We start from the raw sequence: 18,456 nt of genomic DNA on the forward strand, positions 1-18,456 counted from the left end.
TCTCTTCATAATCATTAGATGTGAAAAAAACTACTTTTAAGCAATCCCTTGAAAACACAGCCTCGAAGCCTCAAAACAACTTTGTTGGATAAGAATTATACAAAAATCAAGTCTTTATCCAAAGAAAATTGAGGACCTAGGTCCACAAAAAGGACTTGCATACATTACCAGATGCCTAGCATGCCAGCACTCTCTTTGAGTTGGTACAGTTGGGATGTGGGTCACTCATGGATAGACTTTTATCTTATGTTATTGGTATTTACATTTCAATTCTGGCATGAATGATGAAACAAAAAGATAAACTTACAATGAGACAATGACGTAGATTCATGAACCGAAAATACTAACTTGACACAATATCCAAAAAAGATAATGGTAACGGCAGGTTTTTTGCAGCCGTAAGCTATTTTTGTTGGTGACGGAAATAAGTCTTTTATCATTGTAATATATCATAATAGGTGAAGGGAGGCCTAACCATTCAATAAATTGAGAAAAAATCTTACTTGATTTTAAACTATTTTTGTGTTTTAAAAGTTTTGGGTGAGGGGAGGGTAGGGTGGGGGAGACCCTCTCAAAAAAATTGGTATGGGTTGCTATGTCTTAAAAATATAAGAAGTGGACTTTTATAAGTGGTCCCCCCACCCCTCCCCTTTGTTCTTACAGGAAATGTTGGTCCTGGCAAACTTTTCTTACTTTTCTTTGATTTATTATGCAATAATATTTTTTTCCCCCCAAGGTCAGCAGAGAAATATATTAAAAAAATAAAAAGTAAATAAATTACTCATCTTCATAAACATCATTAATAAGAAAATACATAGGAGTTTAGAGAAAACGAAATTTAGTTCAGCTAAAAGTATCCCTACATGACATCACTGTCAACATAGCTCGGATGATGGTCCATAACAACCGACAAATAGGAATGAGTTGCCTTCTTAATAAGGACATCAGTTATCACATTAGCTTGGTGGAAGATACGGGTAATCTTCCAAGAGATCACACTAAAGTGTGCTAAAAGCTTGCCACCCAACTCCAAAGATCCATGAAAACATTAGATGAAGTACAACTAAGACAACAGACATAATGTCATCCTCAATGTAAAGCTTATCAACACATTTCTTTCTAGTGAGTTCCAACTCAAAAGCTTTCACAAACAGAAAAAAAAAAAGAGGAGTTCCAACTCAAAAGCAATGACCTAAAATTCAGCACAAGTAGTTAGTTTGTACCACAATAAAATTTCAGAAACACCACATGGAGCCCCAACAAAATTTCTAAAGCCATCCCCAGCTTCAAGCCAGCCTGGGTTTTTAAGAGAACACCTATCAGTGTTCAACTTATACTAGATTTTCTTTGGTTTGCATTAGAAAACTTCAAAAATTTTGTGATTATTAGCAAGTTAAGAAGGAACTCAAAAAATAGTAAAGTCTGCAAATCCTAAACTAATGGAATAGACAATAAATCCATATGAGCAACAGTCTCATGAAGACCCTTATGGGGGAAAAAGAAAAAAAAATCATCATACATGTAGGCCGAGAATTACTCTCATAACATGAATAGATAATAAATATAACAAATAATGTGTGACTAATTTTATCCCTATGTGAATTATAGCATCATTGTTAGAGCTTACGGTGAGCAAGCTTTTTCTAACCAAAGATCGATAATTGATGCATTAAAAGTTTGTCCAAATATGTAGTTTGAAGCTAATTGTCAGTTGTATCTTTCCATTTGGTTGGGATAAATATGAGCTTGGATTCTCTTCATCCGGTTGTACCCTCCAAACCCCTCTCACACCATACACTCAAATGGAGATGAATCAAATTCAAGATAAATATATTAAATCCTTAAATATATATATATATATATATAATAAAAATAAAAATAAAAAGGTCAAATATGTGAAATATGAATTATTTTGAAATTTTTTTTTAAAGAAGATGTACGATAAACTTAAACGTCCATCAAGAAATTAGTAGCCATTGAATCTTGAGTTTTGAATTTGTGGGTGTCCTCACTCCTTACTCAATGTTGTGCTCCACCGGTTGGCGCGTAGCGTAATGGTGGGCCAGAATCCACCAATAAATGGTTTATGATATGGAATATCCTTAGCTTCATATATGTATAATAATTTATAAGAAAAGCCATAAAGACACAATACATCACAAAAAAAATAAAAAATAAAGAGAGAGACAACACATGGGAAGAGTATTGAGAATAATCTCACATTCAAAAACTTTGGATGGATTATATAATTCAATAATAACAAGGTCAAGGAACTTTCTGTATATGCGTTTAGTTGGATGGTAGGCCCCCCCACAAAAAAAAAATCCTTTTTTGGTGAAAGGGCGATTAGGAGCCATAGGATTATAACCTATTTGAAAAGCAGAAAAAATACTAATAATCATTTTGTGATTAAATGCGGAGAAGGGAATTGAATCACATGTGATCGCTCATGTGTCAAATAAGAGAGAGAGAGAGAGAGAGAGAGAGAGAGAGAGAGAGAGAGAGAGCATAGTCCCCATAGAGTAGTCATATATCAAAGGGCGAAAAAGCTAGTTAAAAGATATTTTGAAATCTATCCGATGTCACTCTCTCTTATTTCCTAATCAGTTGTCACATAAGGAAGTTTTAAACAATGAAAAATGGTTTGAAAAATGGGATTGAATCGGTTAGATCATTTTGGATTGGATTAGTATCAACTAAGATTCGGTATAGATCAATCCGTAGTAAGATATAAAGGTAAAATAATTCAAAAAACTAAATTTAAAACAAATATAGATCAATCCGTAGTAAGATATAAAGGTAAAATAATTCAAAAAACTAAATTTAAAATAAATAAAATAAAAAACATGAGCAAATCCTTTTGTTTCAGTCTAATTTCAACTAATATCATTTCGATCCATATTTATATCAGTTGAGATCGATTCCAAATTTTAAAACCTTTGTTACAGTTCAAATCCATCATCTTAATCCTTTCAACTTCCCATACAATATCACAAAATCCTAAACTGATACCGAGTTTTGAGCCCTAGGCCCTTTTTTTTTTTTGTTATTTACATCCTGTACTACTGTCCAAGGGGACTTTACTCACACACACAGGAAGGGAGGGGTGGATGATAGGAAAAAGGGGGGAATGTATGTGACAATAGCTGATCCCTAGGCTACAAACCTAGCACCAGCACTACCAGCAGAAGTTGCAACCAGCTGCAATCAGCTATGCATTAGGCCTTTATTAAGCGATAATGGGGTTTTGGGTCTAACTATTAAGTGGGCCCTCTCAATTAATTCATAGCTCATTGTGAAGGGCCGGCCTATAACCCGGAGTGAGACCCGACCCATCGATCCTAGGACTATTTACCAGTGAACTGGGAGGACATAATTTTATCCTTTGATGATACCTTCTTTTGTATATCAATTAAAGGATAGATTCATTAACCCCACCCCCCAATAAAATAAATAAATAATTGAAGTGATAGATTATGTCTTAAGGAGTATAGTTTTGCCCAATAGGCCATATTGGCCGTATCATATTAATATTGGTTGAGACACCGTTTCCAATACCTAGCCAATCTGAGATCAGGTATCGTATTATATCAGGGGTAAAATCGTTAAGAAAAACCTAATTGTTATGAAAAATAGGGTAGTATTGACTGATCTTGGCTGATACAGCCAATCTAGATCAGTATCGTATCGGTATTAGCCATAAGAGGAGTAATCCAAATGCAGAGAGAAGAAATCGCAGGGAAATCCAAACTCCTTTCCTCTCTGTGATTCCTCCTCTTTTGTGGTTTATTTCTTTAAACATATTCCGTGCAATGCGTGTATAGATGTCTCCCTCCTCCCTCGGATATCGTCACTGTTGAGTTCAAAATTGCCACATGTCGATCATCTGGGTTTTGTTACAGATCGTGTAGCACAAAGGTGTGCTACAGACGAGCCGAATCAGGGATTGTTGGTCAATCTAACCACGACTTTTAGGTAAATTGAAACTATTTTTTTATCAGGTATCATTTTTTTTTTTATCTATTTAACAAAAATCATTGATGAAAACTATTTTTTTATCAAAACATAAAAAATGGTTTGGTAACTACTTGACAAAAATGATTTTTTGTGAGAAATAGTTTGGTATCTCCATGTGCAAAATAGTTTTTTAAAGAAATGGGTGAAGAGATTCCCTTCTTCACTCATCTTTCTTATAACTCTCTTTCTCCACTTTGGACTGAAGAAGAGGCGGCAAGGGGCTTGGATTTTTAATTACAAAGCAAATAACTATTTTATCCCTCTATATTGAGCCTTCAAGCACATTAAAGTCTAGCGCAAAAATAACTGAAAATCATTTTTGGCCATAACACATAAATGACTATTGATCTCTTTTTGGTTTTTGTATTTTACCAATTTTTTTAAAATATAAACAAGTTCCATAAATGATACCAAATGCAGCCAAAATCATTTTTGTGAACAAAAATCAAAAAGAAAAATGATACCAAAGAGGACCATAGTTAGTTGACGGACTAGGAAACTCTTCGTCTTAAAAGTTTGGGAGAAATAACTCTGTTAGTATAGTGTTGTGATAGCATGGCCTTTCAGGCCGCTTGTGTCTACGTCCAGACACAAGCTGGCCCGAAAGACTACGCTGTCCTTCATCCCATGCTTTGAAGATGCTCCTGCCCCCTCCCATTGGACCGCGCATTGGTGTCGCTTAAACCAGGTGGTAAGATTCTTCCTCAGGTGGTAGGGTTCTTCCTCCCTAAGTTTTTAAAGGAGAGGGCTTTTTGAGCAAATACTATTGTTCTGTAAATAGAACAGAGTGGTCATTTCACAAGAGAGAGAGAGAGAGAGAGAGAGAGAGAGAGAGGTTCTTCTCAAAATCATAAAGAATATTGGACAAAGCTATCTTGGATCCCGTGGCCCTGAGCCCACATGGCAAACGGATTCCTTTTCATTGTGGCCTCAGGAAAACTCAATCCATGAAATCTTCTCAAAATTACATGTAAAACAAGGATATCCACTCATGCATTAGGCATGACCAATAAGAGAAAGGGGTCGCCGCTCCTTAACCTTCCATGTTTGGTTTGGATGTACTTCTTGTCATGCACTTTTTTTTTCTCTGATAGAAGTCATGCACTATGAATACATGAAAATTATTCTCTCCTGGGTGATAGGACTTGAGAGTATGGGCCCGTGACATGAAACAAAGGAAGCATGAGGACGCTGCTTGGATCCAACGGGTCCTATGCGCAGTCCCACTATGAGGCTAGCGAGAGTCCAGATGGGCCATATTTCTGTGACTTAGATATCCTCAAGGGAACCTGACTCACTGACTAAGTTTGTAAGGACCCTCTAAAAGGAGCAGTACTAACCACCATAGCACTTGAGATGGTGAGAGTGATCTGACCAAGTCACTTTGAGGTGATCAAGAAAGCAGTCCCAAGTCCCAACTCTCAATGGATCCAAATCAAATCCCAATATAAGTGACAAATCATTAATTGACCAAATGGGTGGGTGGGTAGGTGAGATTGATAGAATCTTAGAATGAATGCTTGGTAATTAAGAAGGAAAATTCAATCTCATAGGATCTTATACCAATGGCTAGTGGGTGAGAGCCTCAGTGCATGCCCCACCTGTATGGGGACGATGGAAGAGTCAATTCATAACAAAGCAAGAGAGAGGAGAAACCTTAGCTACTAAACCCACATCGAAGTCTTCAAGAATGTGCAATGCAAAGCATAACCCATTACAGTCTTGGATTATTATCTCTTTCTCTCTCTTTCTCTGTGTCAACTGGTGTCCATTGTTGTCACTTTTTTGAGTTGTTTCACAAGATCTTCTTCTTGACAAATGAAGCTACTCTTCTGAGATACCCTTTATGTGTGTATATACTATACTTTCTGCTACTTTCTTTCTTTCTTTATGGAATATTTTAATTGCAACCACGTTGGCCCTTGAATTAAAAGTGAACTGAAACAGGATTTTTAGGATGGATTTTCTGATCCTGAGTCCCTGACTCAAAGATTTTCTTGGCTTTTCAACCTTCCCATGCAGATCTCTCTTTTTCTGCACAACATAGGAGAAGCATAGGCCTCATCACTCAGAGTCAGGGAGACAGACACAGGCAGAGGAAGCACATTGGATCGGGTTGAACAGTCATCGCTCATCGTGATTCTTGAAAGCGGTTTATCGAAACTTGTTAATTAATTTCAACTTCAATTCCTATCTCCATTTTTGTCCCATTATAAGAAGTGGATTAGCTAGGATTCAGGACTCTCCTCATGGATTTTGAAACTTAGTTCATGGTATAGGATTTGGGGTATCATGATTTTCCTTGTTTTGCACCATCTGATTCAAAATTTCTATACTTTTCTCTATCAAGAACAACATTAATTCCTAACTTAGCTTGTATAATATGTAGATCTCTTTTTTCTTTTTGGTTTTTCCAATTGAGCACAGATCCCCTTCTTCTCTGTAGGTAGCCACCCTCGCCATGGGGTGTGGGGACCACCTTTGGGGTGTTGCGACCAAACAGATCCTCTCCAACCCTTCAGCCTTTAAAATGCACATCCGATGGTTAGGAGGGCCTTAGGGTGCTTGCAGGTCCCTTAGTTGTCAAATGCACGCTGAAGGAGTTGGAGAGGATTTGGATCCAATGACCACACCCTTTGGACGGTGTGAGATGGGTTGGGTTTGGTTATCCATTAGAGAGAGGAACCTGGTTCCAAAGTTGCTTGGTCACATGGTCCTTGTGACTAGACACATGTGTGCAAAATTACTACCCTAGTTGTTGTGAAATAAAAAATAAATAAAATCCAACTGATGATGCCCCTTTGTACCAATGTAGGGGCCACACAATGAGGCATCAATCTCTAGCCTTTGCAATTATTAGGAAAATGTTTTCTAAGTGATGACGCAAAAGATACACTAGTACCATCTCTCTCTCTCCATCTTCAAATACAATATGTGATAAAATTGTATCAATATGAGAGTAGGATGCAAAATTCATTCAATAATAGAAGGCCATTCGTTTGTTGAGAAGAGAGAATGTCAATGGGGTCCACGGCAACTTCCACTCCGAAATTATGAGAATCTTTTTTCTTAAATAGAAGGTCCATGATTTATTACAAAGGTAAGAGTGTCAATGTGGATCTCATCGCTTAGTATGTGAGAGGCGCTCCAAAATTGCGAGAATCTTTTATATTAAATAGAAAGTCAATGGTTTGTTGATAAAAAAAAGTATCAATATGGGTCCCTCGAATAAGTATGTGAGACGTGGAAGGAATTTCCACTCCCAAATTATGAGAATCATTTTTCTAAACAAATGACTAGACCATAAAACCCGTGAAGGTCATGGAATTTGTGATCCAATTTTTTAGTTTATTTTATAATAGAAAATTATTTATCTAAATGTGAGAATGCATAATCGTAGAGATAGTTACAAGCCTCCAAATACCGTGGAGTGAAAACAAACCATATTTTTTATTCACATTACCGCATGATAGACATTTCTAACTAGAGCGTTCTAGCTACTATGTTAATCTCCTTGGGAATTTTTCCAAATCTACAATCAATGAAGTAAAGTGATAAATAATGTAAGATTTCCTCTACTAAAGGCTACAACATCCCTAGAATGTTAGTGGATGTGTGGGTAATGAAAACACACAACTCTTGACAATTTGTTTCAACAATCAATATTCCACACTGTCCGTCAGAGCTTCTAGTGGATCACTTCGGATTGCAATCTACTCCCCCAACAGAATGCTATCAAACCTTCAAATCTGACTACGAATAATCTTGCTATTTACATGTAGTGATTATAAGACAACTTATATCATCATCATTTTTATTATTTGGTGAGATCTTATATCATGATTTCGATATTATACCACATAATTAGTTCTACCTTTCAATTTTCTCACATAATTCTCCCCTAAAAAAGAAAAATCATTCTTGATATTTTTTTTTCTTTGCTAATGACGGGTATTCAGGGCTTCGACCTGACTAGTCTAAAAAACCCATGACCCCATAATTGTATGAATTGAGCCATATCGAAATTATTTGAGAATCATTCAATTTTTACCGAAGACAACAAATAACACTAAACATCTTATATAAGTGACCCTAAAAAGATAAAAAGAATCGAATTCGGAGCCCTCAAAGTAAGGAAACCTCTCCCCACGCCCCTCCTCTCCACCCAAAGCAAAAAAAGGCCAAAAAAATAAAAAAAAAAAAGCAATTTATGTACACCGAAAAAGCACAAATTGTGTACGAACTAATTTTTTTTTTTGGTTGGAAAAATTGTGTACGAACGAGCACTGACTAGAGCCGTCCAAATTGGCGGTCTTATATTGTTGAGGCCGACCAAAATGGGGCCCATGGTTCTCAAGTCAGACCCTAATTGGGACCATGGCCCATCCATTGAGGGAGAAAAAAAAAAAGTGGGCCCTCACTAATCCAAAGGTACGATGACGAAGTTGCTCTAACCGGCTTTATGGTTAAGAATCAAGGATAATCCCCTAGAAAAATTGCAGTCAAAGTGCTATTATTTAAAAATTAAATTAATAGTAATACACACAATGATTTTATCCTCTGACTCTAATCACAAACTATAATAATAAATATTATTTTAATATCCAAATTCTTTGGGACAAAGCTCTCATTTTTTTTAATTAATATTTTAGTTGGCTTTCCTTAATCTCCCCATTAACATCCTAAAATCATTATCAAAACAAGTGTTTTAAGGAAGTTTATAAGGCAGTGGGACCCACCTGTAAGAAAATCTTAAATGGCCTCCCTCGGATTCTCATCCCACGGCTGACAGAACACCTACGTGTTCGCGCGAGCCAGTCCATACTCGCGGGAAATCAGGTTTTTCTTAGCTAGGGAGGGGACACATTTGGAATATTAAAGAATCAAAAGGGTAATATTAGTTGTAAAAACCTGTCGTTAAGTTGTAATCCTCAAGTAGCGCGTGCCAACCAATTGACCAAAAAGCATGACTCGTCGGCCATTAATTAATTCCAGTTGACGTTTCGAAACAACCTTCGTGGGAGCTTGGGATTCTGATCTATTGAGATCCACGCCATTTGGGTTTGAATTCAAATTAATTTTAACCGTTAGATGAAAAGAGCGAATCAATAATGGTCCACCCACAAGTGATTCTTTTGTTGGTCTCTATGATCCTCTTACCAATCGAGGTTATTTACTCTCTTCCTTCTCTCGTGCAGTGAGCTCTTACCAAACTCCCTACACTCCCCTCCCTATATTACCCTTTCGTTTTCTCCCTCTCTTTTCACCTCCTTTTCTTGCTCTTCTTCTTCCATTTGAGTTTTAATCTTTCTCTTTCCCTCCCTTCTCCTTCTTTTTGATTTCCTCAGATGGGTATGCAGTTGTAGAGCACACTTTCGTTTCAACTGCTACACAGAACACACACAGCTCAAACACACTCACAGAGGGAGAGAAACACAGAAGAGAAAGGAGTTTCTTCTGGGTTGCTCTGCGAATCTACAATGTCGGATTGCAAGGAGGAAGACCCTCGTATCCATGGCATCAGAAAAAGAATCCGGGTCGTACCCAATTTCCCCAAACCAGGTTTCATTCATTTCTCATGTCCTCTGGTCAAAAAATGGAAATGTAATTTACCCAACAAGAAGGCAATATTTGGTTTCAGTTTCTTGTTTTTAGTAGTTTTTGGTTAGGTACCTTTGTTGATAATTTTAATGGCGGTAATGGCAGGTATCATGTTTCAGGACATCACGACCCTGCTTCTTGATCCTAAGGCGTTCAAGAACACAGTAGATTTGTTCGTCGAGAGGTACAAAGGGAAAAATATATCGGTCGTTGCAGGTAACTGGGCTTTGTTATCTCCTTCTTCCTCGGTGGTATTTCTATTTGTTTTGATATTGTTTTCGACTGCTGGATATTTGCTTTGACATTTAAATTTCGTGTTTCTGCTTAGTTTTATTGGGTGGTGGGGTCCTTCCTTTCAAGCAAAGTTGGTTGATGAACACATAATGTTTCCCTTTTTCTTCATTACTGCTATTGCAGACGTTTATTAGGACTGTCTTTCGGGATGCTTTTTGGGTTTTCTTTTCTTTTATGGCTGTGAGTATGTCATCGAGTGATGGTGTTTGACTATGAGTTATATTAGTGGGCTGTGTTATCGAGTATTGGCTCTGAAGATTTCGACGCCTCACAATGCTCTTGTGAACTGTGTCACGATCCTGTTTGCATGGTTGGTGGCGGGCGGGAGATGAGTGATGGTTTGCCCCCACCTTGTTAAGTGGCCTCAGTCCCACCTTGTGCATGTTCTTAGATTGGGACTGTTATTGGTCCAGTCTATGTGATTTTTTCCCTCTGGTTACACTGTTCAACATTTTATTCAGACCTTGTTTCTTATTTTCCGTTGTTGTCTTTTCTCGTATTTTCTCATTAAGATTTAAGTGATGCTTGGAAGTTGGAATGATGTATCATTGTTGCCAGGATTATGACCGAGTTTTAGTGGGATGGATTTGGTTTCAATTGTATTCTGGTATTATCTGGATTCCTTGACAATTGAATTTGATGTAACCAGCCTTGTCAACTATTAAAAAAAAAAAAATGCTTTGTGAGAAAGAACAAGTTAGAACACCTTTTATTTTAGGTCTATTCACTGAAATTTGAGTGCTGGTGATCTTCATCTTTATTGGTGAATATGTCATCTCCCTGAGAATTTCTATCATCCATTGAAAATTTTTCTTTGTGAAACAGGTTGTCTATTGTAGAATTGAAACTTTAGCTTTATAGATTGACTTTTTTTTCCTTTTCTTTCTGATAAATGACATCATAGAATACGTTGTCAATGCATCTAGATTCTTTCTGTCTCTATGTTTGCAATAATAGTTATCCATTTACAATTGTCAATATTGCTTGCAACTCCCCTAATGTGTTTCTTTGGTTTTGTCAACTAATGCATATTGGAAACTCAAATTAACCTTATAATTTATGAAACACACGGAGGACTGTCGTTGAACTTTGGAACCCCTGGTGTGAAGAAAAGTAAGCCAAGTTGCATCCTGTCTAAATGTTAATATTAAGTTTACAGTAGTTACCTGTGCAAAATTTATTTCCCATTAAGTGTATTGTGAAACATCAAAGTATAAATTAAACTGTTAAAGAAGCTTGTTATTTCCAATTTATAGTTTTATGCACAAAGAATAAAGCAATTTTTTTTCATTTTTTATTCTATCTTAATATATCAAAGGGTCCATATGAGTGCTGGGAGCCTGTTATAGCTATCTTGAGTTATTGCCACATGCTGCAGAAATCTAGATATTTTATTAAATTTGATCTTCATTTGTCTTCTCAGTGTTTTCATATATGTTTGGTTCTGCAGTGGTGATTTGGATGATGTAGGTTTTTTTATCTATTAATTCTATTTCCTGATTTCTGTTTTTCTTTGGATATGAGTTGTTTTTGGTTCACCTGGTGGTATGGTTGGGATTTCTTTTGAGCCATTTTGGGGCCTGCTTGTACTGTTTATGTTATGGTCTAACAAAAATTGCTTTGGTGAGGTACCATGTGCAATTTGTTGATGCAATTGTAAGATATTCGCAGGTAATCCTGATATGCTATTTACCCTTTGTTAAATTTGTTACTTTAGTTGTCTGTAGCCTTATTTTGCTACATGATTATATTGTGTGTGCACATGCACTGCCTACCCACCCAAAGAGAAAGTACATATATATATATATATATATATATAAGCATGTTTCATTTTGTTGTAAATATGTTGGAGCTGATTTGATAATTTCTGGAACAGCAGTAGCATGCATTTTGTTCTCAGATTAATTCTATTTTTCCTTAGGGATTGAAGCTCGTGGGTTCATTTTCGGTCCTCCCATTGCATTGGCTATTGGAGCGAAGTTTGTTCCTTTACGGAAACCTAGGAAGTTGCCCGGTATAATTCACTTTTCTTTAGCTGTTTCTCATTTCTTCCCTTTGTCTCCTGTGTGTGTATGTACTATGGATTCTCTAAAGCCTACAGAACCATTCCACATGGTTCCTTTGCCCTTCCTTGTCAGGCACAATTCCCAATGGTTTAAAGCTGTTATTTTTTAAACATTGCTATATTGATGATTCTTAGATACAACCTTCTTTCTTAAACAAAATTTCATGGATACTGGGCAGGAATTTGCTACCTTAGTGGGGAGTGACACTTAACATGTAAACATATTAACATAATATGCTTGAAGAGTAGGGAGTGACACTTAACATGTAAACATAACATAGTTTGAAAGTTATGGGTAAGTTAGAGGAGACCTGATAGCAAACTCAAAGCTATCGATGTATAATAACTAATAAAAAAATGGGAAAAGGCTAGGCATGCTAGTACTGTGTCTCCGTCCCCTCCCCCCTTGGAATAGTCCACCCTGCCCTCCCATCCCAGCCCACCCCCATTGTTTGTGCCGCTAGCTACAGGAAATCTAGTGGCTTACCCAACCTACTCCCTAAAATAATTTATCGATTAAAAAAAAAAGGATTGACAAGAAGTTTGCTAATGGAACGTTTATCCTGTCAACATCTTTTTATTTTTCTTTTTTAAACTAAGGGGAATCTGGTATAGGTAATTTAAGATGAGAAGCGCCACACAAACCCAAAGACAAAGTTCTGTATCATGATTTGTCAACAGTTCCTAAAGTCTTGGTTTTGGCTTGAAGCTGCTATATCATACTGGCTGGGTGTTAAGCATTTTCTATACTCTGACCAAATTGTTAGATATGATGTATGTTGTGTTGAATAGATTGCTAACTGATTAGTAATTGAATGGTTTTTATGTGACGATAGAAAAATTTAACAGTTGCCTTTGGCTTCTCTCTCTCTCTCTCTTGGATAAGTTTTTTTTTTAATTTTTTGGACGGGGGATTATTTTATTGAAAATACAGTGTTTTATGAATTATCTCGAATTATAACATTCATTTTTTTAAATGTGTTTGTAACTTGTGTCTTGATACTCTCGTAATTACTTATAATCATTTATCATAAATTAGTTTGTGTTATGTTATTGAATTTTAGTTTTTAGTCCTAATTAATAGAATACTAGATAAAAAACTTTTCCAAGAACCATTTTTGATAAAAGTTTATTTTTATGGGGAATGCTAGCTAGGACCTGCTTATGAAGTAATCTTGATTATAGTGGGACACACCCTATATGGAAGCCACATTCCTTCAGTGTATATGGACTTAGCATTTCCTTAATTTTATCATTCTTGTCATCTTTAACTATAAAAGTGTGGCTAATTTAAAATCGTGCCCATCAGATTCACTGAATCCCATGTGGTTGAATGAGCATGGTCTATGTGAAAGAGGAGCCCGCCCATCTTGCAGGTTGAGGTTGACCTTCAAATGACCACAGCAAGTAGCTTGGTGAGAGCTATGATATGAAAAATCTAAAAAAAAAATGGCGCTAGATGAAAAAAAAATCACATTTGTAACTATTTTTAACTTTGAACCCACTTTTAAGACAAATGGCATTCTCATTTGGGGTTGAAAATTGACTGGTGAGATGGTGATAAGTTGTCTATCTCATTGATCCACCTGCATTTTGCATTTTGAGAGTCGATGAATTTATTAAATCTCTATCAGAGGTGAATTTTATTAATTGATTAAATTGATTTTATATGATTCATTATTATAACTTTACCATGTTTTCCAACATTTTATGACCATAACATGCTACACTTTTCATATGGTTTGAACGGGTTTTAAGGATCGGGAGTCAGCTGATCAGGGAAATCCTTTATCCCAATCCTTAAATCCTTGCAGTTATGTGTTTCATGCATGTAAACCAATTTATGATTATTGCACTATGGAATATGTGGCTTTGGTCTTATTTTGTAGAGTTTCAGATTCATGGTTTAGTACTGTATAATCTGCAAGACTTCATGGAAAATAGTTGAAAGTTTGCATACTTGTAATTATGATATTTTGTAAAATTTATGCTGCTTTTTGCTAATGGTTTGCCATTGTTTTGGTCTCTATGTTTTGAAACTTGCTTGCTCCTAATGTCCAGGTAGAGTATGCTTCTTTCTCATTCCTCCTAATTTTTGTTCTATGTTACCATATCAATTTATTTTCTGAGACCTTTCATTTCATATACCTTTCCTCAACCACATTTTTGACTTCCACGTATTTAATCAAATAAAATTGACCTTATATCATGATTTCTTATATTTAGCCATTATTTTTTTGCGCATGTGAAATGAATTTCATGTTTGGCAATTTCTTCTAAGAGAATTAGTTGGTTTTGGATGGTTTGTGGACCTAGTCTTGTTTGTAGTTGAATCAAACAGATGAGAAGCCAGTTACCGTCAAACACAATTTGACTGTTCTTGATCTGGTATTCAAAATTTATGTTGCCTCCAAGCTAGCTGAGACTGGTGCATGACATTTTTTTATTAGTGCTTGAAGATGTGATGGAATTATTTCACCCACTAGCATGCTTTCTTAATAAAATACAAATATTCTGTGTTTTGGCTCGTATCAATTAATTTTTGTTGCAGGTGAAGTTATTTCAGAAGAATATGTCTTGGAATATGGAACGGATTGCCTACAAATGCATATTGGAGCAGTTGAACCAGGTGAACGTGCTTTGGTAGTTGATGATTTGATAGCCACTGGAGGTACAGTTTGTGCTGCAATGAAGTTACTTGGTAAGTATTTTACTTGTTTCATTAGTTTATTTTCATGGATTTAGAACCCCCTCAAAGCATTATAAGGTGTAATTTGGGCAAGGAATACTGAGATGATTTGTTTGGGGCCACCATATATTATGAACCTAGATTGGCTTAATGAGGTGAAATAAGAGGTTGTCATCAAATGCCTGTGTTCCAAGTCCAACAGCTGTACAAGATAATACTTCCTGTTTCCTCACTATTCACACTATAGATATTGGACAATGGTTCCACAATATAGAAGGCCTATAGGCAATTGGTTCCACACTATAGAAGCCCTATAGGCATGGTTTAAAGTATCTATATGTATCTTATGATTTGTTCGTGCTTACCCATTCTGTGGCATTTGCATAGAGGATTCACAAGTAATCTGAAAATTAAGCTTATCTTACCATATCACATGTATCTAGAAATGCTGGTACTGATAAACATGGATACTCTTGATAAGTAACTCCAGAGGACGCTGCAAGCCTTATTTTATATCATAATCTTCTCACTACCTCACTGCTGTTGTGGCTAATTTTTTATATATTAAAGATATTTACAAATTGAGTTATCCATCCAAACTTTGAGATGTTCTTGCGATAAATCATTCCATATTTGAGGATAAGATAGATTTCAATTAGATCCATTATAAAAAATAGTGTGTAGGTCCACACATTTTTGTTAAGCCTTTTCTTTTTCATAAAAGAACGAAAAAATGAGTAAATTTGTGGTATATTTTTCATAATTAGTGATAGTTATGCCTATGGGAGATTAAAGTCCTTATCTAGAATCCTAACCTATGTAACCATAATGTGATATCAAACAGGTGCTTAAAGGAAGAGTTGTGTTGTATATATTTTCATAATTCTACTGAAGGCATTCTATTTGAAATGTAAACTAGAGAAATGGAGTGTTATGATTGGTGACATTGTTATTAAGGTTTTCAAATTTCCTAGCAAAAATATAGGTATATTTAAATGTACTGGGAAAGGCATTGAAATGTGTGAAAAGGAGATGAGTGATGACAAGAACCTGGGAGGTTGAGGGGGTAACAAATTGGTTTGTTATGGTGAGGAAAATTTAGGATTTATAGAGGCACAATTACACAGTGGTTGTGAAAGATATTTGAAGAAACAGAAAGACATAGCTTAACACTACGAGATATGAAGAGGAACTTATGGGTGTGTGACCTAGGATTTGTGGAACTCTGGCCCCTGATTTCTAGGAGTGTAATTGATTAAATTGTGCTCCAAAATGCTTGGTCTGCATTTTTCATGTGGAGTGGCAGCTTCAACCTATGCTTCTGGTCACTAACTTTCTAATATTGCCTTTTCAAATTGTTGGATATCCCTTATATATCGTGCTCAAATTTTGATTTAAACTAAAGACTCTGTATCATCATAAGATTGATGAGTTTTGGTCTAGTTTCCATGTGCTGCTTCATATTTTAGTTGTATGCATATTTATTCATCCGTGTCCCCCGTGCTTCTTTTAATATACTAACTGATACTCCCCACAATTAATGATTTGACACAAGGTTCTTGCATGGGCCTGCAAAGGTAATACTTCACCTAATTGTACCACATGGTGGGGTGACATGGCAATTCCAGCTGCTGGATAGATAGTTCATGGTCTTGATTGGCCACATCTCAAATTTTAGAGCCAAATTCAACTATATCTCTTCCATTTATTGGAATTTTTCCTTGTTTATTAAGAAGTCCATTTGTTGTTGATATGTCTCATTTTCTTAGTGAATTTTAAAACAGCTTTGTTTTGCCATGCAGCCAACTCTTTGTGGGCTGAAACCTGACAGATGACCTATTAACATTCCAACCTTGGCTCCAACCTGCCCATGAAAGTTTGGGCCCAATAAAATATGCAGTGTCAGATATTAGAGAAGGGAAAGTTTTTCTAAGTGGGTTGAACCTCTCTCTCTTTAATCCCTGCCTAAAGATATCGCCAATGCCTGTACCTCTGTTGAGGGAGGGAGGGAGGGAGGGAGGGAGGGGTAGAGAGATGTGTGCAAAAGGTTGATTTGATTGATTGTTTTGTTTGTGTGTGTGACATGTGCATGTTTTTCTGTTTTTATTGGCTTTGATCTGATTATTTTGTTTCTCAGAGCGTGTTGGGGCAGAAGTGATTGAATGTGCATGCGTAATTGAACTACCAGATCTAAAGGTATGTGTACATTATATTCTCTTTATTTAGTTTCTTTCCTCCCCCCTTATGGAGGTTTGTTGAGTACATAGATTGGTGTGTCTTGGCCTGATTTCTTCATCTGTTCTGTCCTAATAATTGGCTTCTTGTTTATATTTTCCTTTTTCTATATCCCTACTCAGTGGAGTATGTATAATCCCTGGGAAATGTCATGTAGAATGTTTAGCTTTGTTCCTAACAAACACTATATTTAAGGAATGGGACGTACACACGGTTAGCTTCTTCACTCTTTCCTCCCTGAATATGTGGGGCCTCCTTGTATGCAAATTGTGAGGCATCCCCTCCCTTGCGCCCCTTGTGTGGGAGATGCCATTACATGTGTGCAGTGTGTGGATCCCCTGTCCACTTTCTGAAGTGAAAGACAAGATATTTAAGAACACTATACTGTATAGCTTTCTACCACAACACTTTCCGTTTAAATATTTTCTTACCTCACATTATTTGTTTTTTTTTTTTTTTTTTTTTGCATGGGATCCAACATAATATCTAATAGGCTATTATGGTACTGAATTTTGCAGGGTTTTGTGATATGTTTATCACTAAATCTCCATCTACTCCTGTTCTGCTAAAATTAATTGTAAATACCACACAAAGACAAGGGCAAAAACCAAATGGAAAAGGGGGAAAAAAACTCTGGTTAAAGGACAATAGATTGTTTCATCTCAAGCTGATTGTCAGTGATATGTTTCTGTTTGGCTGGTGTAGTTTGATTTTCATCTAGCCTCATCAATTTTCTGTTTAATCTGTCAGACCCAAGCGAAGCCTCTCTTTTTTCTCCCGTGATTAATCCAGATTCAAAATTTCAACCTGATGATTCTTCTGTTTTCACTTGGTAAGAAAAAAAATAAAAATTACCAGGATAGAAGAACATTGCAAAACTGAAAAATGTTTGTTGATTTTGACTAGTGGAAAATTTGACCGAGTAGGAAAAAACAATGCCAAACAGCCAGTGATCTTGGAATTCAAAAAAAAAAAAAAAAAAAAAAAAAGAAAAGAAAAAAAAGAAAAGAAAAGAACAAACTAACCAGATGATTGCAAGGTAGATATTAAGTTCTGATAGGTAAATGCATTTTTTTTTTTTTCCGATTTAGATTTAGGCATTGTGATTATTTTGAACTATGTTATCAGCAAGCATTACTTAAGATGGCAAACCTAGTTGGGTTCGCTTTAAATAATCTAGCTTGAGGTTATGACTTCATTGGACCTCATAAAAAAAATTTAAGTTTGGCGCCTAAATGAGTTGGGTGATCGTGCCTAGTATTTGTTTTAGCTCACTGATAGATTTTACATTTTCCTTGAGTTGGGAAGTGCAGGAATTAAGAATCTGACGTTGAATGTGGACATTAAATTTTTTTCCTCCCCTTTACAGCCTAGTTAGACTAATGGAAAAAGGTGAACTGGCCTCTTATTGTGGTTCTGTTGTGTGATGCTGCAGGGCCGTGAGCGACTGAAGGGAAAGCCATTGTTTACCCTTTTGGAATCTCACTGATGGTGGCAACAGGGTTGCAGTGCTGCTCCGGGTGAATGGTTGCTCATACTGTACATTGGGGGGGGG

At 36.3% G+C, this 18,456-nt stretch overlaps 1 protein-coding gene and 1 long non-coding RNA gene across 2 annotated transcripts in view; both read left to right on the forward strand.

Moving 5' to 3' along the window:
* Positions 1-5,633: 5,633 nt before the first annotated feature.
* On the forward strand, positions 5,634-6,399 carry LOC122086171. Its single transcript, XR_006142346.1, has 2 exons — positions 5,634-5,867; positions 6,040-6,399. It is a non-coding gene; the product is annotated as an uncharacterized LOC122086171 (long non-coding RNA).
* A 2,801-nt stretch (positions 6,400-9,200) lies between these two features.
* Positions 9,201-18,456, forward strand: part of LOC122085706 (adenine phosphoribosyltransferase 3-like) — a 9,453-nt gene continuing 197 nt past the window's right edge. The window contains exons 1-6 of the mRNA XM_042654217.1: positions 9,201-9,579; positions 9,724-9,834; positions 11,834-11,926; positions 14,529-14,678; positions 16,804-16,862; positions 18,337-18,447. Of these exons, the coding sequence (XP_042510151.1) occupies positions 9,498-9,579; positions 9,724-9,834; positions 11,834-11,926; positions 14,529-14,678; positions 16,804-16,862; positions 18,337-18,390 (549 nt within the window). The 5' untranslated portion in view covers positions 9,201-9,497 and the 3' untranslated portion in view covers positions 18,391-18,447. The remainder of the gene's footprint in view (positions 9,580-9,723; positions 9,835-11,833; positions 11,927-14,528; positions 14,679-16,803; positions 16,863-18,336; positions 18,448-18,456) is intronic.

This window comes from Macadamia integrifolia, chromosome 8, assembly GCF_013358625.1.
Source record: "Macadamia integrifolia cultivar HAES 741 chromosome 8, SCU_Mint_v3, whole genome shotgun sequence".
Taxonomy (NCBI): Eukaryota; Viridiplantae; Streptophyta; class Magnoliopsida; order Proteales; family Proteaceae; genus Macadamia; species Macadamia integrifolia.